The 23,512-nt window shown below is 50.0% G+C and overlaps 3 protein-coding genes across 7 annotated transcripts; 1 reads left to right on the top strand and 2 right to left on the bottom strand.

The window, feature by feature from the left end:
- Window positions 1-35: 35 nt before the first annotated feature.
- Window positions 36-4,429, top strand: LOC112891533. The gene is made up of 7 exons (XM_025958422.1): window positions 36-695; window positions 797-883; window positions 997-1,227; window positions 1,663-1,827; window positions 3,064-3,117; window positions 3,416-3,562; window positions 3,667-4,429. Exons 1-7 carry the CDS (start codon window positions 462-464, stop codon window positions 4,042-4,044), a joined length of 1,296 nt encoding a protein of 431 aa, XP_025814207.1. The 5' UTR covers window positions 36-461; the 3' UTR covers window positions 4,045-4,429.
- A 2,999-nt stretch (window positions 4,430-7,428) lies between these two features.
- On the bottom strand, window positions 7,429-11,167 carry LOC112894338 (LRR receptor-like serine/threonine-protein kinase). The gene is made up of 2 exons (XM_025962008.1): window positions 8,572-11,167; window positions 7,429-8,469 (listed from the first exon to the last, which is right to left on the bottom strand). The coding sequence occupies exons 1-2, from the start codon at window positions 10,844-10,846 to the stop codon at window positions 7,979-7,981; spliced, it is 2,766 nt and encodes a 921-aa protein (XP_025817793.1). The 5' UTR covers window positions 10,847-11,167; the 3' UTR covers window positions 7,429-7,978.
- A 5,529-nt stretch (window positions 11,168-16,696) lies between these two features.
- Window positions 16,697-22,822, bottom strand: LOC112894988 (SUPPRESSOR OF ABI3-5). 5 transcript variants are annotated; one of them, XM_025962844.1, is made up of 12 exons: window positions 22,667-22,822; window positions 21,637-21,742; window positions 21,483-21,549; window positions 21,126-21,186; window positions 20,938-21,029; window positions 20,705-20,854; window positions 20,194-20,448; window positions 19,700-19,908; window positions 18,742-18,969; window positions 18,168-18,333; window positions 17,863-17,948; window positions 16,697-17,066 (listed from the first exon to the last, which is right to left on the bottom strand). In XM_025962844.1, exons 1-10 carry the CDS (start codon window positions 22,750-22,752, stop codon window positions 18,235-18,237), a joined length of 1,353 nt encoding a protein of 450 aa, XP_025818629.1. In that variant the 5' UTR covers window positions 22,753-22,822; the 3' UTR covers window positions 16,697-17,066; window positions 17,863-17,948; window positions 18,168-18,234. The 5 variants fall into 5 exon arrangements, with proteins under 5 accessions (XP_025818629.1, XP_025818628.1, XP_025818632.1 ...); XM_025962843.1 differs by having other exon boundaries at window positions 16,697-17,039; XM_025962847.1 differs by having other exon boundaries at window positions 16,697-17,039; window positions 21,126-21,183.
- Window positions 22,823-23,512: the final 690 nt, after the last annotated feature.

Here is a 23,512-nt window from a genome sequence, read left to right as displayed (position 1 = left end):
ACGAAACAGAAATGATCCATCCATGGAGCTGCAAGCCACGGGGTGGGGGCTCCTCGGAAAAAGCGGGAGGCGAACGAGCGAGCCAGCCCGAACAGCGACACAGGCAGCTGAATGAATCCCGCGTTCGAATTCATCATCAATTCGGCATTGCTTCCCCTGCTCCCCCAGCCTACCAACCAACTCGCACGGAGAGCTTTGACCTCCGCTCCGAGAGCTCAGCCAGCAGCTCGCCTCCTCCTCCACGCCACGCGGCTGTATTTATAGCGCTCCTCCTCCGCCTGACCGCCTCCAGCTAGGGAGGAGAGGGCGAGAGGGGAAGAGGACAAGCAGGTCAATGTGCGAGCATACCGACAGCGCCGGAGGAGGAAGAAGGAGGAGCTGAGCGATAGGATACAGACAACAAGGAGGACGACGACGACACCTCCTCCTCGTGCTACCAAGGAATAATCCGAGGTCGGTCCATGGCTTCTAGCTGCGGCAGCAAGGATCCCAGGGTCCCAATCATTGCCTCCCTTGTCCCCTTCCTGCTGCTGTTCATCGTCTCGTGCGCCGCCGCCTTGGCCTCCGCGAAGAAGGACGGCGGCAAGGGCGCGCGGGCGCAGGCGCTGTTCTGTGCCGGGGATGAGCGAGCAGCGTACAGGAGGATCATGTCCCGGATGGCCAGGATGGAGAAGGATTCGAACAAGACAATCCAGGCAATCTTTCTTGCTACCTGCCCCTTTGTCTCGGTGCTAGCTCGCTCTGGCGTCGTCTTCTTCCTGGAGTAATCTTGGGTCTTGGCTCGTTGTGCATGCAGAGCCCCGACGGTGACATCATCCACTGCGTGCCGTCGCACCGGCAGCCGGCGTTCGACCACCCCAAGCTCAGAGGCCAGAAGCCCGAGGTCATCCATCCATCCTGCGCTACCTCACCCTGCATTTTGCACTGAAGTTTCTCTCTGTTTTAATCGTTTGCGAGCTCTCACTCGGATTTCTACAACGCGCACGTGTGCTGCAGGATGAGCCCCTGGCGAGGCCCATGCTCAAGGGCGGCGCTGCTGCCGAGGAGGAGGAGGCCGTGCTCTTCCCGCAGGCGTGGAGCGACGGCGGCGAGCGGTGCCCCGAGGGGACGGTGCCGATACGGCGGACGACGGCGCAGGACGTGCTGCGGGCCAGCTCCGCCCTCCGGTTCGGGATGAAGCCCCGCGCCAGCAACGCCCGCCGCGACTCCACCAGCAGCGGCCATGAGGTCAGTCGTCGGCTCACTTTCACTCACCTCGCCATGGCTCCACTTCGCCATTCGTGTTAGCACTGCAAACAGACCCGCATCAGGACACTGTGTTCGAAAGAACTGTCCCATCAGTACTGCAGCTGCGTTAAATCTGATTAGTTGGGGAGTTAACACAGGTATTAGTACCAGTAACTGCGTGATTTATTACCCAACCAGAATCGTGTCTCACGGCTTGTCGTCCGTCCAAGCTCCTAGTACACACCACGCAGCTCGATCAGCTAGCTGGTGCAGTAGCCGCACAGTACATTGATTGTGCTGGGCGCAGCGGTAGCGATAGCGATTGCCATGGCAGTGTGGAGCACTGTCTACTACTCTACCAGCACTCTCTCTAGCTCGATCAGCTATCTGATGGGTGTCTACTGCTTGTATGGGGGCGGCGCGGCGCGGCGGCAGCACGCGGTGGGGTACGTGACGGGGGACCAGTTCTACGGCGCCAAGGCGAGCCTGAACGTGTGGTCGGCCAGGGTGGCGTCGGCGGCGGAGTTCAGCCTCTCCCAGATCTGGGTCATCTCCGGCTCCTTCGGCAACGACCTCAACACCATCGAGGCCGGATGGCAGGTACGTTAACCACCAGCGCTCCTCTACTCGCTACTCGATCACCGTCACCAACGGCTACCTTCATTCTTCAAGTACAAATGCGCCCTACCCACACATCCGTGTACTCCTTGCATACCTGCATACACAATGATCATGCTGTGTTTGTTCCTAGCATATCTGCGTGTGCAAGACAAGAACATTGTTGGCGTATCGGGGACGACTCGGTTTCTTCAGATTTATTTCTGCTCTGAAAATGTTCAGAAGACATGCATGTCTTCAACTCATCAGTCACTAGCTAGGGGTGTGGTTGAGGAAATTGAAGAGGAAATTGGCGCGTCCGGATTGTCTTTTCCAGGCAGAGGGCTATAAAGGCCTTGCTTGTTCCTGCAGTGCTTTCGCGTCAGTCCTGAAACCTGAAAAAGGCCATTCATGCGCCCAGTTAGTAATGGGAACCTGACTCGCAGTAGTTCTTCAGGCTGCCCGGTTGGTGACACCAGTAAATGTGGCTGGCTACCTTCAGCCAGGCAGATGTGAATGAACTTTGCAGGTCTCTTTGCTAGCATTGCATGCGTATAGTTCTGGTGCTCGTATTGTATCGCTCAGCAAAAGCATTTGAACTGAAAGACAGTGCACAGAAAACTTTTTTTTTTTTGCAAACCTGAAACTGGAAACCACTAACTCCGAACCAGCAGCATGGTATTTAGGTGAGAACTCCTCTTGTGCTAGAATCGCAGTGCGATTTTTTGTAGGGTAAATTTCAATGCTTTTTGGACATTAGTGGTCAAATGTTTTCGAAATTCGGGTGCATGTGTTGCAAGCATGCTGAAATCCATTTGAGATATGAGGATCCTATAGAGGAAGATATTGGCTAGTTTTACTGCAGACTTTCTAGAATAGAGTGGGTGACGCCTCCTCTAAATCTATGTCCCTGAGACTAAATATTCACAAGCTCCGAATCTTCTGACTTTGAAGCATGCTTGGTAACTAGCGCCGAAGTGGGTTTCTTCTCTGAAAACTCTGGATTGGTAGCATAGTTGGATGGATCCTCTCTCTGCAGCATGCATGTGGTTGCATGTTGACTTGGTAGTATATTAAGGAGAGGCAGAGCTGGTGCTCATTAATTAGATTCCATCACAGTGATCTCGATTGGAAATGTGTGCACATTGACCTGTAATTCTAGTTGTTGCATTGCATGGTCGGTCAAACTGATTCTGCTGGAGACAGCGTGCTAACATCCTGCTTGCTTTGTTTTCTCAGGTCAGCCCTGAGCTGTATGGAGATAGCAACCCAAGGTTCTTCACGTACTGGACGGTAAGTCGTTCCTGAAATCTACTCTGAATCCTTAACAACCTAGCAATGCAAAACATTGGGTAACACCAGAAAGTAAAGGGCAATGGCACTCCAGCTTTGAAAAATAAACTAATGGGCAAAAGAGTTCAGTATTATCTAACATTTTCAGCTGAACAAATGATAGCAGGTAGCTCGCATTGTTCCTTTTACTGAACTGATGTAAACGATAGTTTCAGAACTCAGCAGCTTATAATCTTCAGAGTGCAACTAGTCCTAGAGTATATGTACTGACCGTTGCAACTGCAACGTTGCCTGGCAGACCGACGCATACCAGGAGACTGGGTGCTACAACCTGCACTGCTCCGGCTTCGTCCAGACCAACAACCGGATCGCCATCGGAGCTGCCATCTCGCCGACCTCCGTCTACAACGGCCGCCAGTTCGACATCAGCCTGCTCATATGGAAGGTATATATATCTATATATACAAATGTCACTGCTAGTTCAAATTCAAATTTCAACACAAACTAAACTCACACGCCCACACACGCATGGCGCGCGCGCGTGCACAGGACCCACACCGCGGCAACTGGTGGCTGCAGCTGGGGTCGGGCCCGCTGGTGGGGTACTGGCCGTCGTTCCTGTTCACGCACCTGGGCGCGCACGCCAACATGGTGCAGTTCGGCGGCGAGGTGGTGAACTCGCGCCCGTCGGGGTCGCACACGCCCACCCAGATGGGGAGCGGCCACTTCCCGCGGGAGGGGTTCAACCGCGCCGCCTACTTCCGCAACGTCCAGGTGGTGGACGGCGACAACAGCCTCGTCCCCGCCGCCGCGCTCCGGCTCGTCGCCGACCACCCGGGCTGCTACGACATCCGCGGCGGCTACAACCGCGCCTGGGGGAACTACTTCTACTACGGCGGGCCCGGCAGGAACGTCCACTGCCCGTAGTACCCTAAACCATGGCGCAGAAATTAAAGCAGATACTACATAGAAGATACAGAGGACGAAGAAGTGGTCGCCGGCCGTGGATGCCGCCGGAGTTCGACCACCGCCGGTCAACCAGATACTGGTTGTAGCATCGGTGCTAGCTAGCAAGTTGATTAATTACCACTGATAATTTTGAGCCCAGCTACGTGCGGGCGAGTAGTAGGGCCAAAAAGGTTTCTAGTGTTGACGAATGCGAGGCTTCGTTGGTTTCATCTGATTTTTTTTTTCTTGAGTGATGTATACATGAAGGAATCCATAAAGAGTGTTTTGATCTCCTAATCTGCATCACATGTATAGCACGACCCATATGCCCATTTACACTGTTTTTCTGTCGTGTGCCCTAATTCATTCGTCCTTAAATGCGTTTACCAGGTCTTTGGAAATTACTTGTACAGTTGTTGAAACAGCCGAGTCTTGTGATCATGGTGATGTTGAATAACTGAACAATTACCAGCAAAATAAGTTAGTACATCGCATTTATTTGCTTTCCATTGTTTAATTTCAGGTCCGTCTATTGCTTACTCGAGTGATTTGGAGCTTCCCATCACTCGAGTGATTCGGACACTCAAATCACCTGAAATTATACAAACAAAAAATTAAGTGAAACAGAGACGGCCAACAGCTGATTTTTTTAACCATCCTATAAAAAACAAACGCATTTAAAATAAAAGTAGCCAAGAAGACCAAAAATAGAAAGAAATGACACTGGAACCTTTGAGAATCCCTCGGATGCAAACGCAAAAATGCCAAAGGCAAAATACCTAAATTAACAAAGTTTCAAAAAATAAAATTTTATTATGGATTACAAATAATAGAAAATTGGTTGGGCAATTGAAATCCCACAAATGCAAATAGCAAAGGAAAAATAGCAAAATTTACATAGTTTCAAAAAATAAAATTTTATTATGGATTACAGATAATAGAAATTTGGTTGTGCAATTGAAATCCCACAAATGCAAGTGCCAAAGGCCAAAAGCAAAAATGGCACCTACAAACTATATAATTGACAGTACAATCTGGACTTGAAATTCAACATATTTGAACTGTGAGTTGCACTATAAGTTCAAAATGTAAGTAAATAATACTCAGATTGAATTTTTTTTACATAACAGGACACACAAATGGCAGTCATCTGATTGTTGTCATGATAACTAAATATTATTAAATTTATTGTAATATTAATATTAGAATTGGGATTAAGAATTTAAATAACATATTCAAGTTATAATATAATGACATGACAAGTAATTATAAGTGACACATAATATGCATTAAAATTACAGTCATATGAATGCTGTCAACATAGCACAATTGCAATGTAAGAATAAATAATATGCATTAAAACCTGGAAAATGAATCCACCGCCTAAATCAAACCCTTAAAGAGCAAACCCAAATTATGCATCAGATTGAGAGTGAAAAATGGAAGGAACGGCCATATCGCCTGACCTGCACCTCCTAATGAGAGAGAAGAAAACAAAATGATCACTCTTCCTCGAAATGTGTCAATAATACTACCAGCCCGCCGATTAAAGAGAGAGAATTGAGGTGCTCTGTGGTTTCTTGGGCCGTTGTCCTGCTGCTAGAGGCGAAGGCCGGTCGTTGATGCACTTTGCTCGTTGTTGGGCCGCCAAGGAGATTGCCGGCGGGCAATTAGGTTGGGTTCGCCCCAGCCGGAGCCCGATTACACACGCCGGAGCCCAATTAGGTTAGCTAGTTGGGCGGGTGTTCGTGCGCAGGTCGTTGTTGTCGCTGGGCTGTGCGCGCGCCACACGCGCAGCCCACTTCGTCGTGCATGGGCTCGCAGACTATCCCCCCTCCTACCCACTCTTTTTGCCCGTCTTCTTTTTTGACTTTTTCTCGCTGTGTTAAGTTTTGAACTCACGTAACCATGCTAGTTTCGCAGGCCATGTGATTGTTCATCTTGTAACAAATTCTTTTACGTCTTCTTTTAGATCGAACACCCACATCACTGGTACTAGACTACTGGCTAATACGTGGCCATACAAATACATTGGACATGATAATAATGGAAAATTAGTTCCCAGAAATTCGTTCTAGAAAATTATAGTTCTATGTTGTTAAAAGAATGTACTGGTTTTTAAAGTATAGTTTCTTTAGGTTAGTTTTTCTATAGTTTCGGAAGTATAGCTATCGTTCATTTCGAAAAAAAGAAGAAAAAAAGAAACTCGTTCTATAAAACGCTTGCTGTTGAAGGTGTAGACCCAAATTTTGCATGGCAGAGCGCAGCGTCAGCTCTTGCTGGCTTATCATATCCTAGCACTAATAAATCATCAATCCAGATCGTTATCCAGCCTAGCGAAGCTCGGCTGCTAGCCCGCCGCCATCTGATGCTTTCTCCACTGTTCGCAGAGCACGGCGCGGTTCGTGCATCTACGGATCATGCACGCACGCCCGGGCGGGCCGGTGATGCGCCCCAACGCCAGACATTCTCTGACCCAGACAACCCCTCCGCGCACAGTGCCCTGCCCTGGCATCGTCCCCGCCGACTCGTCGCCCGCACGCCGACTCCGCCCTGTGCCAACTGCTGGCCCTACGCAGCGCAGCGGCACTGTGCTGTAACCACGATGCGAGATGATTGGCTATGTACGCAGCCGTGTAGCGGCCCATGGCGACGCCCGCTATGGGCATCTGGGGCCGGGGATCCACTGTGCGCCGGATGGAGACTCCTTTTTGGTTGCGCACGTACGTGTGAGACGAGTGATCAGCTGATCATTGATCTGGACGAGACGCTGAAGGCCGTCAACAGTGACGGCTGCTCGCACTCCTGCTCGATCGAGCACGCGACAAACCGCCGCAATGCGCCCGTCACTGGCATGTTCCCTCGCCCTTTCGGTGTGGCCGGGCCAGTGGATTTCGACGCAGGCCTTTTCTCCCCCACCTGATTGAATGAAATGAAACAGTGAATAGAACAGAATTTGCAGGCCTATTATTCCTCAACACGCAGCTGCAAGCGCAGAGGAGGAACTAGCTCATCATGGGCGCAGCTACCCTGCCGTCGGCAAGATTTGTACCATCGATCGAGCCCCACGGCTCTCTGGCCGAAAAGGGCCTCCCTGTCGTGGGCTTGTGGCACCCGGCAATCAGCACACCATTCAGTAGGCTCGGCTGCTCAGAAGGCAGCGGGCGGTTTTCAGGCGGCTGCATTGAAAAAGAATCGAGGACGAGAGCAATGCTTCACTATTCAGATCGGCAGCCGCTGGCGCGTCCCTTTCCGTCCAGGCAACTCCGAACACGGACGACCCGCCGTGCAGGAGCCACACCACATCAGCTGCAGCCTGCCTGGTGCCTGGTCTACGGTTTCAAATGCAAGCAGCTTGGCTCCCATGTGGGTGTGGGCAGGAAGGTAGAAGGTCAGGGCATCCTCTTCTTCTACGTCGCACCACCTGTCTGTCCTCTCATGGCGTATTCACCACCCGAACGACCGGGCCGTCGATTCCGCCATCACACGGCTGGGATCTCGCCGGCACTGACGGCAGATAGATGCGGTATGATTCGGGACACGATCATGCCATGCCTCATCGGATTACCAATTCAATTGACCGGGTAACTTCAGTACAAGATGCATTGCGCTACAGCTATATGTATGGTACAGTGGGACAAGGAATTATTGCTTGCTCGATTCATGGCGGCGTGGCGTCGTCTTCTTCCCCACACCACCTCCACCGGTCCACATGATCATGATGGCGTCGACCTTGCTTCTACCTCGCCTCGCCGGCGAGCGGGAGCGGCGTCCGGCGGCACGCCGACGGTTCATAGGCTCGTCGACGCCCAGTCAACGCTACCAGGTCAGTCTTCGCACACCTCCGAGCCACGGCTGGCGGTTGGCGCCATCGGTTCCTCCTCTTTGGTGGGCTAGGCTAGGCCACGCGACCTTACATTGAGTAGGCCATCGAGCTGGACTGGGACTGGGACTGCGACTGTGCTTGGGCCGGGCGGGGGAGGGCCGTCGGTTTGGTCGGCGGCGGCGAGGCAGCGGCCCACTTCGCCGAGTCCAGCCTCGCCCCGGACCCGCCGCTGACCTTGCGCGCCTCGGCGCCGTCGTCGTTCCGGAGGCCGCGCAGCAGCGCCGCCACGTCCTTCATGGTCGGCCGGTCCTCCGGCCGCGCGCTGGCGCACAGCAGCGCGATCCCGAGCGCCTGCAGCATCTCCTGCACCTGCGTGTCCGGCCGGCCCTGCAGCCGCGGGTCGACCACGGCGGCGGGGTCGCGCTTCTGATGGAGGTGCTCGCGCACCCACTGCACCACGCTCCGGCCCTCCCCGAACGCCGGCTCCACCGGCCGCCGCCCGGTGATGATCTCCAGCAGCACGACACCGAAGCTGTACACGTCGCTCTTCGTCGTGATCTTGGTCATGCACCCGTACTCTGCGCGGATGGGTCAGGATCGAATCATCACGACCGTCAGTTTCTTTGCTGCTGTACCTGTAACGAACGGCTGAGATTGGACGGGAGAAAGCGGAGGCTTACCGGGAGCGATGTACCCGTAGGATCCGGCGAACGGCGGGGGCGACGAGTTGGCGCCGTCCTCGGCGACCCTGGCGAGGCCGAAGTCGGCGAGGCACGCCTCGTACCGCTCGCCGAGGAGGATGTTGTCGGCCTTGACGTCGCGGTGGAGGATCGCCGGTACGCAGTCGTGGTGGAGGTACGCGAGGCCCTCGGCCACGCCCACGGCGATCGCGAGACGCACCTCCCACTCCACCACGGCGGCGCCGGTCGACCCGCCGGCGGCGGTGTGCAGCAGGCCGCCGAGAGTGCCGTTGGGGAGGTAGTCGTAGAAGAGGAGGCGCGTCCGGCGGTTAGCCGCCCAGCCCAGGAGCCGCACGATGTTGCGGTGACGCACCCGGGGCAGCACGCCGATCTCGCACGCGAACGCCTCCGCCGACGCCTCGTCGCACGACCGGAACTTCTTCACGGCGATGGTCACGCCCGTGGACGGCACGCTCGCGCGGTACACCGACCCGGACCACCCCTGCCCGATGACGTTCGCCGGCGTCAGGCTGCGCGCCACGTCGCCCACGCTGATCTCCAGCTTCTGGTACAGCGTCACGTCCCACGGCGGCAGCATCTCGGCGTCCTTGTCGTCGTCGGGGCGCGTGCCGCCGAGCACGGAGCCTTTGCGCCGGCCGATGAGGAGGAACGCCGCGGCAGCGAGGAGGACCACGAGAGCTGAGAGCAGCACGGCGGTGGCGACCTTTGCGGCGCGCCGCGCCGCGCGCTCGCGGTCGCTGGCGTCGCCGGGGCAGCGCGATAGGCACAGCGCCGGGTTGCCTTCTACGTCGCTCGTGGGCAGCTTCGCGAAGAACGCCGTCTCCGGCGCGCGGCCGGCGAAGTTGTTGAAGGAGATGTTGAGCGCGACCAGGTTCTGGAGAGCGGACAGCGGCTGGAGATCGCCGGAGAGCTGGTTGTGCGACACGTCGAGCACGCCGAGCCGCACCAGCCCAGCGAACTCCTTGGGTATTGCACCGGACAGGCCATTGCAGCTCAAGTTGAGGGTGATCTCCAAACCTGGAATCTTGCCGATGCTCGCCGGTATCGCACCGGACAGCGTATTGCCGCCGAGGTCCAGGAGCTGGAGCCGCGAACACGAGCCGATCTCCGGCGGTATCTGACCCGTCAGCCTGTTCCCGCCAAGAACGAGCTTCGTGAGCGAACCGAGCTTGCCGATGTCCGACGGGATCGCGCCGCCGATGGAGTTGTACGAGAGGTCCAGGTACTGGAGCGAGAGCATGTCGTGGAACAGCCCCGGCGGCAGGACGCCGGTGATGGCATTGCCGTGGAGGTCCACAAAGGTGAGGTTCCGGCAGCCGGCGATCTCGGCCGGGATGGCGCCGGACAACCTGTTCGAGCTGAGGTCCAAGAAGCTGAGGTTGCCAAGCTTACCGACCTCCGGAGGAATCGCGCCGGCGAGGTGGTTGCCGCTGGCCCGGAACCGAACGAGCGACGTGCAGTTGCCAATCTCCGGCGGTATCTCACCGGACAAGGTGTTGTCGATGAGCAGCAGCTTGGACAGTCGCGGAAGCCGGAACAGGGAGCGCGGGATGGGCCCGGTGAGCGCGTTCTGCGACAGGTCGAGCGACTCGAGGCTCGCGCAGCCACCGATCTCCGGCGGGATGCTCCCCGTGAGCTGGTTGGCCCAGAGGTAGAGCATGCGCAGCGCCGTGAGCTTGCCAATTTCAGCGGGGATGGCGCCAGATATCTGGTTGTTGTCGAGCTCGAGGTCGGTGAGGTTGTTGCAGCGCGCGAGCTCGGCGGGGATGGGGCCGGACACCTTGTTCACGCTGAGCTGCAGCTCCTGCAGCGACGTCAGGTTCCCCAGCGACGCCGGGATGTGGCCGGTGAGGCCGTTCATGGAGAGGTCCAGCACGGTGAGCCCCGTGCACGCCCCCAGCTCCGGCGGGATGACGCCGACGAGGTTGTTCTGCCACAGCAGCAGGTTCTTGAGGTTGCTGAGCTTGCCGAGCTGCGGCGGGATGGAGCCGGAGAGCGCGTTCTCGTAGAGGTAGATGTTGGCCAAGCTGCTGCATTGGCCGAGCTCCGGCGGTATCGGGCCGGAGAGCAGCGCGGTGTAGATGGCGATCGTGTCGAGGCTCTTGAGCTGGCCGAGGCTCGCCGGGAGCGGGCCGGAGATGCTGGTCTCGGCGAGGCCGAGCATGGTGAGGTTGGAGCAGTTGCCAATCTCCGGCGGGAGCGCGCCCTGGAGGTTCTTGTTGCCGCCGCCGCGGATCACCTCGAGGCTGGCCATCTGGCCGATGGTCGCCGGAATGGTGCCCTCGAGTTGGTTGTCGTAGAAGATGAGCTCCCGCAGCGCCGTGAGGTTGCCGATGGCGTCCGGGATGGCGCCCTCGAGGCGGTTGGAGTTCACGTAGAGGCTCTCCAGCTTGCTCCCCGGCCGGCACAGGCTCGCCGGGATGGAGCCCGTGAGCGCATTGTTGCTGAGGTCGAGGTGCGTGAGCGCCGGCAGGTCCCCGAGCTGCGGCGGGATGGGGCCCGTCAGGTTGGTCCCCGTGAGCACCAGCCGCGCGAGCGTGGCGCCTACCGCGGACAGGTCGGCCGGCACGCCGCCGTGCAGGTCGACGAACTGCAGGCTGAGCTCCGTGACCCGGCCCGCGGCGTCGCATGTCACGCCCGTCCACCGGCACGGCGACGCGTCGGAGTCCCTCCAGTCCCCGAGCGCGTCCGCGCCGCCCCGCAGCGTGCGCTTCCACGCCAGCATCGCCGCGCCCTGCGCGTCCGCGGCGAGCGCGCAGCCCACGCACGCCATGGCGAGCGCGCACCGCAGCAGCAGCGGCGCCGCCGCCCCCCACGCGCCGCCCCTCCACCTGCTCCGGCTCCTGCCGCCCATCGCGCCAGGAGGCATCCCTCCCCTCCGCAGCTAGCTCAACTCACCGATCCGATTTCCAGGACTGCACTCGAGAGCTACACTTCTTCTAAAGCATATCCAGAAGCAAATTACGACGAGGAGATGAGGTGAGCTGATGCTGTAGGATCGGCTGCAGCTGGTGTCACTTGCAAATCCGTGTTCTTGCTTGTGCCGGAAGCACCACGCGAAAGCGGCGTGGCCTGCAACTTTGCAAAGCCAGGAGTAGGTTGATTGGTGGCGAGGTTTAAGCCTCTCTGACAGGTTTAGTACCAGAGGGAGAAGAAAGAGAGGCACGCCATGGCCAAGCCTGTGATTTTTATATGCCAATGAGGAAGGAAAAAAAGAAGAGGTCAGCTGTGGGAAAGAGAGGGAGGGAGGGAAGGATGGAGCAGGAAACCAGGGAGAAATGGCGGATTAGGTGGCAGCAAGCTGAGCTGGGGTTCAGTTCAGGCTTAACTGAGAGCTGATGCCGGCATTGTAAAGTGCAGGGAGCGAGAGGGTGTGGCAGGCACTCTCATGTGTGTCTGCAGAATCTCCGGATCCGAGGCCACCGGTTGGGTCAGGCCCACCCCTGTCCCTCCCTCCCTCCCTCCCTGTACTTGTTTATGCCGCCGGTCTCGCAAGCATCATCCAGGATCCCCAACCATCAAGTGCACCGCCAGTTAACCACGCTGTTGTTTAACTATGTTGATCACGGGATTAGGGGCTTTGATTTGGTTTCAAATTTCAGAGAGGAGTCGCCAACGACTACCGAATTTGAGCTCGATGTTTGTTCATTGAGCTTTTTTTTTAACAGCAGCAGCAGCTGTGCTGTTGCTCCTCCCATGGAAAGATGGTGAGTCACTGTCGCTCGAGCTGCTGCATCGGATCGCATCAGTCAGTCAGGTTTCAGGTGAGGTGAAGACTTGGCCGTCATGGAAAGGCCGTGAACCTGCGACGTATGGCTGATAAGGTTAGGAACAGAGCACGTCGATGGGTGACGGAGCTTCAAGGCAGGATTTTGGTTTGGTTTCGCCAATTATGCTAGCACATCAACTGGTTTGCTGCCATTGGCAATGGCAAAGCCCTTTGATCATGCACGCCGCGGCATAAAGCGGTGGCAGTGGGCAAAGAATATCTCGGGAACGTAACAGCTTGCCCTAGAATAACATGGGCATCGACACATGGCGAGTAACTGCTCCCTCTCCCTCCCAGCCTGCAATTTCAAAGTCTCTCTCAGCTCTTCTCTTCATTTTTTTCTAGCCCCATTTGTCGACACTCCTCTACTTCTCTTGATGCTCTTGCTATCACTCAAGAATAAATAGGCCATTTTCTCGGCCAATTCAGTTTTATATAAATAAAAATAAAACCGCTAGTAAGAGAATTGTTGAGCAAATGGGTCGTTTCATCTGTCTCCTCCATTGGTACGCACAAGCACAATTCTAAAACGGCTTACATTTCCGTGATCCTTAACCAATTGCCACTGTGTAACTGTAAAAGGAGATCGGCAAGGGCTGCGTAGTGATTACCGGCAGTGGAGGATGGCAAGCAGGTGAAGCAAGCATCTCCTAAGAGTTGAAACACGAAAGGTGAAAAGGGGTAAAAGAAAACAAAGTAAAAGGAGACACCACAGCTGGCCTCTTTGTGGGGGTGAAATGCTAGTAGCAACACACGACACGCACAACAGCTAGCTAGCTCCTTCATGCAGTAACAAATAAACAAACCTTAACTCTTTCTTAGTTTCTTACAGTGGCTGTCTGCTCTGCAGTGCAGCCTGCAGGTTAAACAAAAGGGTTAGATCTGCACTGTTACACCCCTTGATGGAGGGCAGCACATGTCCTTGGTTAGATGAGATCTACTGCTGCTGTTACCACCACCACCACCTAGCGGTGATAAACTAATGGTGTCACCCTGTCTTTCTCGCAGTTCGTGTTAATCGCGAGGAAGCCGCCATCAGCCGCGGTTAAAAAAAACCGCTGCCAACGTACTGAAAGTTTTGCAGGCTCAGAGATCTAGATCTACCCTCCGCTCCAAATTCCCATTGGTAAAAGAGCAGTCCTAATTAACCGGGACACGGCGCCTCTAATCCCGTGGAAGATAGTAATTCCAATGAGTAGAACTTGCAGAGTATTTACATGGGAACTAGGGCTTCTATTTGGGACAGGCAACCATGGCATTGCATTGTAAGTTGTTTCACCCCATAAAAAAACAGCAGGCTTTCCTGTTCTTCTGTTTCAGTGAACAACAGGGTCTAGTTACCACTGCTGTGGAGTACATACAGGTTCAGATAACTTTACTGGTAAAAGTTGTAAAAACGTCTGGTTACCGCAGTTAATCTAAGTTATCTAGCAGCACAAGTAAGCTTAGTTCACAAGTATGTTGGCAGATCAAATATGGTGTGTTGCGCAATGATACACCAGCATGCAGGGAGGCTCAAAGCTGGCATAAGGTGTGAAAAGCCGGTCAGTTTTTACATGGATGATGAAAGGTAATGGAGAAAGAAAGCAAAGATAGCAGTAGAGTAGCATGGTTAAGTGCTGTCATAGCAAATTAGTTAAGGGACTAATGATTTACCCATGCACAGTACTAGCTGTCAAAGTTTTCACTGCATTATGATCGATCTAGATCTAGCATCAGACTATCAGGCTCTGCCTACCACCCACCAGTTAGTCTACTCCTGCTTTTCTGAATACTAGCATATTTTTGACCAAATGCCAGGATTTGAAGTTTTGGCATGCAACTGGCAGCTGTAATTAAGAACGGTAATTTATACTGGTTTAAAACAAGTTGATCTGCAGGCACTGGTATTATCTTTATGAAAGGAATCATAATATGATCTTTGCTCATAGAAAAATGGATAGCCAGAGGAGGAGAGCAAAAGTGATCGGCGGATCACGTGAGGCAGTCGACTCTTGACTTGAGGGTGCTTGCCGCGTGACAGAATCAACTGGATCAACAGTTTTCCATTCCAGCATGGTATGGCCAATCCATATGTTTGTAAAAACTTGTGTGGAGTAGGTATGGTACTTGGGGATCCTTTTCAGGATTAGTCCAACCGGAGAAGAAAAAAAGTGAAGATAGGGATTGACATGTACTTGTATTAAAAGGGACAATCACATGCAGCCCTACAAAATCTGGACTCCGAATGAGACGCGCATTAGGTTATAGTATTATGATGAAGCACCTTTAGCAAATGCAGATAATCCCAGGAAATTGTGGCACTAATTATATTCTCAAAGGTATCAATGTGATTTTAAACATAAAAGTGAGATCTATTTACATACAAAAAAATCAGTAGCCTTTTGGAGGTGGTTAGTAGCCCTACGAATAGACAAAATTATTCATGAAACTCTAAATAACAGTGATCTACAAGACATAAGCAGGTTCAAGTTAGGAGACAATATGAGCCACAAGAATAGTAAAAAATGAGTATAAAACAACGGCAATGTTGGGGAAAACCTAGCAAAAAAACAATTATATATAGGAGCAAAGATTGTTCTGTTAAATTAGTGTCGGCAAGAGATTGAAATTGAAACTGAAGCAGTGAGAGTGAAAGATGGGGGCAAGGAGAGAATCTAGGCATGAGGGGTGGGGGGTGGTAGGGGCACATGCATGGGCTAAAGACAAGAAGAATACAAATCTCACAAGAACAGGGAAAGGCCCCATGTGAGTGAGGGGGGTGATGAGATGGTGCTGCTAATCCTACCACTGCCTCACTACTAATCCTAGGTGTCCATTTGTTTTAGCCACCAGGCAATTAAGTTCAGGGCTGAGCATGCATTAGCCTCAAGCAAGCATGATCAGTGCCTTAATCCATTATGAGCAAGCAACAAAAGGAGCATAGAGTGGGGCAGCTACTACCTGGTGTGGTGTGCAATACTGCACATCCTTGGTTGCTCACTGTTGATGATGGTGAGATCAAGGCATCCATGCATGGAGACCAAAAAACCACACATCAAAAGGAGAGAAGCCACCACAACTCCAGAGGCTCACAAAGAGTTTTCACTCGCGCACAGCAGCAACGGCCAATGGCTTGCATCAAGATGGGGGTTTGGATTGGGAGTTCCGGCCCTCGATCACAGGTTCTTTACTGGTTTCTCCCTTGCAGGGCACAGACAACTCCACGTCCATCAATTTCTGTTCGATTGGTACTTGCGCCACCTCGGCCGCAGCGATCGGGAAGGCTTTCAGCTTTCTTCCCTGCAAGGAGGACACCAAGAAGGCAACAAGCTGTCGTCGTTTCTCCACCGAGAAGGATTGATCAAAAGGAAAAATGGCGACGTGTCCTTTCCTGTCCAAACAGTGCCAGTGATTTGACACGGCTGCATGGCAAGTTTGAAAAGAGGTGGTCTGGGCCGTGTTGCAGTGTTACGCTCTGGTCAGATTCCAACTGGAGCTCGAGAGTCAAATTCACATATAATGATGCTAGTTTTAGTTAACAGTCTAGTCATGTATTGAAATTATAATTTTAAATAGCCGGCTATAGCTATCGCTAAAGCCGGCTATAGCTGCTAGAAAAGACAGCCGCTATGGCATTTAGTCCGCTAAAACGGGCTATAACTTTAACTGGCGATTTAAAACCACAACTGAAGTCAATCCGGTCGTACTGTTTAAGTAGCCTGGATAGAGTTCTTCAGGTAGGCGCTCCTGTGATGTGCCCTCCAGATCCAAATGCGCGCCACAACTTATGCCGTCACTTTGCCTAAAAAAAGAACTTATGCCATCACTTCTCGATCAACACTGATTGACCATCAAAATTACCCAAAAAATCATTTACCCTCATTGAGAAATTTTAGAGAAGAGATGAAGAGGGCTAGCAAAGGAAAGAAAACAAAATTGATATTATCTTCGACCTACCGGTGACCATTATGCACATTCACACTTTGGGCTTTGTGTATGATGCAAATGCTCAGCAAAACCGATATGTTTCGGCAAGTGCATGTGATCTGGAAACCGTTCTGTTTCTCAAAGCACCAGCCACCAGGCAGGTCTTTTGCATGTACATAAAACCACATTTCTGAAAATCAAAACTTTGCAAAAACGTTTGAATCGTCCTCATTCTTTGTACGACATCCAATTCTTTTTTAAAATTATTGAAGTTGGGAAATCTAAAGCTCTTGTTTAAGCAGATTCAGTTTTCCTACATTATATGCTAATTTCTCCTCCATTTCTTATGACTATTACTTTCTAAGTCTAAAGGGGCATAGCACGGCTTTGGAGGCAAAATTGACATGTAAAAATTGACAGATTGTGGATTAAAAAAAACAAAGTGCAGTTTTGGATGGCAAAGGAGAACTCAGAATTGGAACGATTGCAAAAGAAAATTTTGCCTATAGAAAATAACATGACGCGGTAAGGTACATTGGATGGGCCCCGGAACCCTGGGCGGCTGCCCGAGCTCCAGCGAGAGGGCTGCTAGAGCTAGCCGTTGGATCACAACCGTGTTCTACCGGAGATGGAAGAGGGGCTGCCTTGGGCTTCACCCGGCTCCATCCAATTCGTAGGCTTGCCACAGAGATAAGCAGTTGGTGCGCTTCAATCAACCAATAATACCATCCCGCTCCTTTGGTTTTCCAGCATAGCTTTACGCCGGTCCCTGCAAACACAACAAGAGCCACAAAGTCTTCTGTTTCTGTCAATCTTCAGAACAAAAGTTAATCAGAGCAAAATGCCACCAGGTTGCAGATACTCAAATTAGGAGCACGAGCGTATGACAATTCTAGAACTATTATACACAAAAGTAGGTTCATTATAGATTAAAATGTGGAATATAAAGTTGGTAGAGGGTCAATTTTGAGCAAATGAACCCACATACTCAGTGATTACTAGTACATCAAGATATTGTTATATAGGGAAGCACATTGGGATTTGAGAGCAGTTCCGGGTTTTGAGGGTGGTGGAATTGAGCCCTTTGATTTCTTTCCGCCCTAAAAAGCAATTAGGCCAAAAGAATTAATACAATAATACTCCTAACCACTTCCCTCCCTCCCTTTTCGTTGTGATCTCATCAACTTTTGCATATGGAGCAGTATATATACCTTACTGGCTTACAGTATGCAGTTCCATGCCCCCCCCCCCCCCCACCTCATTGTTAATCACTCCCGAGAAAGGCTTATTTTACTTTTCATTATACTTCTATTGCGGTGAAAGAATGTGCTTGGCAAAAATATTAATTCACACAGCAGGAAGTGCAGAATAGATGAATCTTAGTAAAACTTAATGTTGGGATAAGGGCACGCCAAAAAGTTCCACTCCAGGTCTCCAGCATTATTATGAAGCTCAGTTCATTTTAAGACAGTCATCTTGCTTATCAAGCGTGCAGGTTCCCCACAGATTTTAACTCAGGCAACTTCAGCCACACAACAAATTTCCTAGATGCAGTATGGCCAATATCAAATATAGGTGTGTAGTAGGAAAACCTTGCTGTAAAAACACTGTCGTCCAAGAAAAGTTGGAGTTAGAACAAGGAACACATGTCAGATACATCATTCTTTCATAGTTGCACCTGGATCAAGAACACCAAATTCGACAAGTTATCACACATACATTTAAAATTCTGCATGTTAGATGATAGTTCAGCACATTTCTGCCAGGAAACAGATAATAAATTGTTTTTCCAAGTACAACGTGCAAGTTTTCAAAACTATGTGAGACGAGTAGCAGACATTGAATTCAAGTTTCATGCAGTTCCCACACCATTTTATCCAATGCAATTAAAACTTACCCCAGACGACAGTAATCTCCAATTCTCCATAGGCCATAGCAGTACAGAAAAGGAACATCTTAGGCTCTTAGCGGGTTTGGTTCCATCCCAAACCAGTACCATGTTTGTTGATGAGAGGCTGTATAGGTTCTACAATACCCTTTCTGCTTTTTCCAAGGCCCTCTCCCTAATAAAATTGAGAAAATGAAATAAATCAATTGGAACTCATGCACTTTTCCTGAAAACTTTTACCTCATAAAAGATCATGTATTTCTGAAAAAAGGTGATAAATTAGAAACATTCTTCACCAAAATTTAATTCTTAATTTCTTACTGGGCTGGTTCAGTAAAAATATATTAGCAGCACGAAAATGCCCAGTTAGAAAGTTACAAAAAATAACTGCAGGTAATACTCAATATATCTACCAAGCAAAAAAAAATTATATGTGTAGATTAAAAATTAACAACATAATTCTCTTTCTTATTGTCCTACAGATATGCCTTGCACATCGTTCCCAAGCATTCTAGAATGCAAAAACATTTAGCAAGTCAGAGAAAAGCATAAATAATAGGCAAACAGAGTGGTAAACACATGCCTCCTTCCAGCCCATGTTCTCCATTATTCTCTTGGCAGAATGCAAACCACTGGAACGAAAATTCATATCTACTGATGCAGTTTCCATTGAATCAATGTCGTCAATTGATTCCTCGTATTCATCAGAACTGATTATGTTACTTTGCTTCTGTCCAGGCCCTATCCCTAAGCCGCGATGCAGGTTCCTTCTCTCAGCAGCTCTGTCCCTGTAAACTTTTGTCTTTTGCTCCTGAAAATAGTACATAAATCACAAAATTACATCTGACATATAGAGCATCAATACTGATGTTTATGTTTTAACATTTATGGGTAAAATACAGAGGAACACTTCAGCAAATGCTACATTACTTTTTCTGTGAAAAGGACATGTCATCATCTAACATCTTTCATGTGCAATCTGATAAAATATTGAGAAGTCTAGTGACTTGCTGAACTTCTGATACCAAATAGTAAGGAAGTAAAAATAGTGTAGCAATTCAAAGCACTTTTCAGGTAACTTATAACCCCACTGTGTTCATATGTCCAACGAAAAAAAGGCAGTTTGGGTTTTATAGCCATAAGCACCAATAAGACACAAATACAGTCCCCCCAAGGGAGTGCCTTAAGATGTTAGCATTGTGTCATTTCAAACTAATACTGCCTACACATTGATTGCAAAACTGAATCAAGCTGCATGCTGTATGTTAGCACGCTGCATATCAATAATCCAATCCACAGGGAACTTTCTCGTGAAGAAATAATTCTGTTTATCCAACCCACCTTACGGCCTTCCACTTTAGAATTTTAGATCATATTCAGTTCATCATGGGATACCGTAGGCAATAGATTGCTTTTCAATTTTCAAACAGAGATGCAACATATAGTCTACAGACAGGTTATTGTCAGAAAAGTAAACATCTGCAACAGTCCAAAAAATATTTTAGCAAATGGCAATGCAAAATCATATAAACTTAACTTGCCTTGCCATTAACTGCTGAGATACCTCCCTCGATAGAAGACTCATCAGCAACTTCAGATTGGGACTGTGCAGTTGATTGCTTATTCAAATTAATATCAGGATTTGCATAAATATCAGGAAACCCCCAATCTTTTGTCGGGTTAGAGGAGTCATATGCGGACAAAGAGGCCAAGTATTTTCTGCTAGGGTTCCTTAGCCTGTACAGCTTCCCTGATAATAAGACAAGTGAGTACTTGTATGCAATATATTGCATCATCAGGCACCAGAATAGTTAACAAAAGCAATTAGAACTCCTCTTAAAAATATTGTTTTCCAATATTCAGAGGAATGGGGGATTTTCCACTGGTTTATTCTAAGTGATGATATATGATTGCAAATATTCAGTTGATATTATATAAAAAAAAGGCTTATGTATTAGGAAGTACAACCTACAATTTCTTCTTACATGTATAATGGCACATGCGGGCTGTCATTGTGGAACTTATATAGTCATACCTGTTGATACACGCACAAGGTCAAGATGAACTTCACTCACAGAAGCAGTTCTTAGACGGCCACCACGAGTAGGCAGAGAAGGATGAAGCTTACTAGAACCCCTAGATAAGCATCCCACAAGCCTAGCCACAGGCTGACCTTTGCTAACATGATCTTGGACCACATACCAATCCCATATATCAATGGTTGGCAGTAATGGTGTATCATCATTTACTCTCTCTACCTGACCATATTGGGCAAGCCATTTCTCTTCCTCTGGAAAAACATTAAACATAACTAAATATTACTCAGACTTGACACGACTAAAACTGGAACAATACATAACCATAAAATCAACATGCTGGTACCGACATACTGTGTTAGTGCTTTGCATTTGCTATGGGCTTCATGGTATTCAATTTTCAGATGATATACCAAAAAAAATAAACATACTCCAACTTGCTTGGGACTAAAAGGCTTTGTTGTCGTTGTAAACTGAGAAAATGAAGGCCGTAAAAGAATGATTCCTCACCTTCCCCCAGAGATTCGTCCACAGCAGTGGAATTCTTAGTTTCCGTTTCATCTTCAACTTGCTGTGATGTAGCATCATTCAGAGAAGCTGATGCACTGTCTGAGGTCAAGCTACTCAGTTTGTTCCCCGTTGTCTCATTTCTGTCTTCCTCTGGTGATTGTAAAATCATTAGGACTGACTGTAAATTTTGGCACCTCTCAACATAAGAAAGCAAAGTGAAAATCCATACTAACCATTTGTATGTGTGTTTCCTAGCGAACTTTCAGTAATGACTTCTCTATTTGAGTAGCCTGACAAGTACAAGTTTATCAGTGTTTCCTCCATCCTGTGGGAAAAGAGAAGTGTTAAACACAAAAAAGATGATAACGAACACTTAAAAATAATTATTAAATAAAGGCGAGGTGATTGAGAATGCAAGAACCATTCTGATGGCGGTCCCACTGTTTCATTCTCATCGTCAGGTATAGGTGGTTCCAAACCTGCTAATAAAAATGAAAATCAATCACTTTATTGTTACAAGCCAGCTTTTTTTCCAACAAAACCATGCCAGTTCTCTTTCCCATAGTTTGTTTCCCAAAATGATATCCTTAAACCTGTTCCATACTTCCATCAGAGGAACCCAAAAATCATACACATTACAGTACCCTTTATAGCAAAGTCTCGTGGCCCAAATTTAAAGATAAAATGTTCCTATTACAAGAAATAGACACTAAAACAGAATCTGAAACAAGATATACTGCTTGAATATGGCCTCAAAATTTGCAGTTAATACACGTACAAGAGCTTGGTTCCAAGACATCTTGGCTGGCCTCGTCGTATGGATATTTTGACGTGGGTTCATTGCCCTGTTTCAATATGGATGTAAGATTGCAAAAGTCACATGAGACAACAGCAAGCTGAGGAATTTGGAGGAGCTAGCTCTCAAGTCCTACCAGATCTGTCATCAACGGCGTGTAATTTCCGTTCTCGTAGATGTAGTATTGGCCATCTCTGCTGCTGTAGTACCATCCAGCGACAGGGTCATGGTAAAAACCAGTACTGAAAACGATGCATTCAAGAAATGTCAAAACTATATTTAAAACATAGCAATGCTACTGCACAGAATTGAAACTGAAAGAACAATCCTACTTAGAAAAATATGCTGCACCGAGGACACATAAAAGGCTTAGAAAGAGAATGCCTACTAGTAGTATATCCTTAATGCTATATTACGAATATGTTTGGTTGACACGAGCACAAGAGAGAATAAAGGCTTAGCTTAGGGACAAGCTGCTCATAAACTGTATCCTGCAGGAACTCAACCGCCACACAAGTAAGAACGAAGTGAGTATTACATTACATCAATTGTCCCTGAGCACCACGATGAACATGTAGATTGACCACATTTTCACAGGCAAAAAGGACATCCATGAGGTTGTGATGATACCTTGAACTCTTGAAGCATACTCCTATAGTCCCATATGATTACCAAATGCTCTATACACAGAACCAGCATCCTCTATATCTCAAGGATTTCTCCAGAAAGCATGTTGCTCCCATACAAAACCTTCTGACATAGGAGCCCTATTCTCGTCTGAGGCAACAGCATATGCTGACATCCATCTGCGGGAGAGACTCCCCCAAATCGCATAGCACAGAGAAATATATTCAAGCGTAACCACGCGAGGGGAATCAACCATGAATTGCACACAAAACACAGCAGGTATACCAGAAATTCGTTGCTTCCTTTCACGTGTTCACCACGAGTTTCTACCTGATTCCTACAGAAATGATCATGAATACGCATCACGGCATAAGCTATGTCAGCTCGCACCGTGAGCACAACCAACAACGCCCACGACCCCCGGTCGCTTGAAATCCGAGACACCACGGATCCCAAGCCGCGACCGTTCGCGACGCCCAATCTACGAAACACAGCAGAACGCGGCGAGAAAACGAAACGGTAAGGCGCAGGCCGTGAACCTGGCGTGGTAGTAGAGCTGCGAGTCGGCGTCCCACTCGAACCCGGCTCCTGCGCCCTCCGCCGCGTCGCCGCCGCTCCCCTCCATCGCCGCCGTTCGCCGGGCACGGTACGTCCGTCCTCCGCGCCGCTCCTCTCAAAACACGCGGAGCGGTTTGATGGGCCGGAAACTGCCGGGGACTGGTTTTTTGTTTGGGCCTTCCAGGGTCTTCGTGGTCCTGGCCCCCCAGTGGAGTTTGTTGTGTGTAGGCCCTTCTGACACCTGAGAGCCCTAGAATTTTTTTAAAAAAATAAATGAGAGCCCTAGAATGAGGAGGCGGCCTGGAAGCGGGGAAATTTTTTTGGCAGCGTTGCTGTGGGGCTATGAGAGCTGCGCTATGTTTGGGCTTCAGCCCTGACCGGAAGTTTGGTAAACTGCGGACCGGAAGGTTCGTATAGTTGCCTTGCCTGCGAACCTTGTGTTCATTTTGTGGAACGAAAATTACTGAGGCTAGCTTTTCAAAAATTACTGAGGCTAGTTTATTTTGTGCTTGCCACAAACCGAAGCTGCAAGACCTTCGTCCAACGAAGTGGATTCAACTAGACAGCGTACAGCGTTTTCTCCGTCCACCATTGGCCACGCTTTTAGAAGGGCAAAGCTCGCCTAGCAGTTCCCCCCCCCCCCCCCCCCCACGAGACAGGGCAGCCGCAGCACAATGCACAACACACTGAATGGCCGGGGCCCGGGGGCGCTTGCGGTGTGCAGGCGTGCAGGTTCCCTTCAACGGACAACGCGACGCATGCTGTTGGCACGAGGGAGTCAGCGAGGACGCGGCCCTGTGTGCAGCATGCATTTTCTTTTTTGTTGG

The sequence above is a fragment of the Panicum hallii genome, chromosome 5 (genome assembly GCF_002211085.1).
Source record: "Panicum hallii strain FIL2 chromosome 5, PHallii_v3.1, whole genome shotgun sequence".
NCBI classification, from domain to species: domain Eukaryota; kingdom Viridiplantae; phylum Streptophyta; class Magnoliopsida; order Poales; family Poaceae; genus Panicum; species Panicum hallii.
Note: the sequence above shows the minus strand (reverse complement) of the source record. Positions and strands in the feature narration are given on the sequence as shown.

Bases quoted from the DNA above. Each gene is read 5' to 3' on its own strand.
- LOC112891533 (XM_025958422.1), top strand. From the start codon at position 462: ATGGCTTCTAGCTGCGGCAGCAAGGATCCCAGGGTCCCAATCATTGCC. The intron at 884-996 runs GTCATCCATCCA...CGTGTGCTGCAG, and splicing joins TCAGAGGCCAGAAGCCCGAG to GATGAGCCCCTGGCGAGGCC. The intron at 3,563-3,666 runs GTATATATATCT...GCGCGTGCACAG, and splicing joins TCAGCCTGCTCATATGGAAG to GACCCACACCGCGGCAACTG.
- LOC112894338 (XM_025962008.1), bottom strand. From the start codon at position 10,846: ATGGCCAGCCTCGAGGTGATCCGCGGCGGCGGCAACAAGAACCTCCAG. The intron at 8,470-8,571 runs GTAAGCCTCCGC...CCATCCGCGCAG, and splicing joins CTACGGGTACATCGCTCCCG to AGTACGGGTGCATGACCAAG.
- LOC112894988 (XM_025962844.1), bottom strand. From the start codon at position 22,752: ATGGAGGGGAGCGGCGGCGACGCGGCGGAGGGCGCAGGAGCCGGGTTC. The intron at 21,550-21,636 runs GTAGGACTTGAG...ATATTGAAACAG, and splicing joins CGCCGTTGATGACAGATCTG to GGCAATGAACCCACGTCAAA. The intron at 18,334-18,741 runs GCATGTGTTTAC...CAATTTTATTAG, and splicing joins AGAACATGGGCTGGAAGGAG to GGAGAGGGCCTTGGAAAAAG.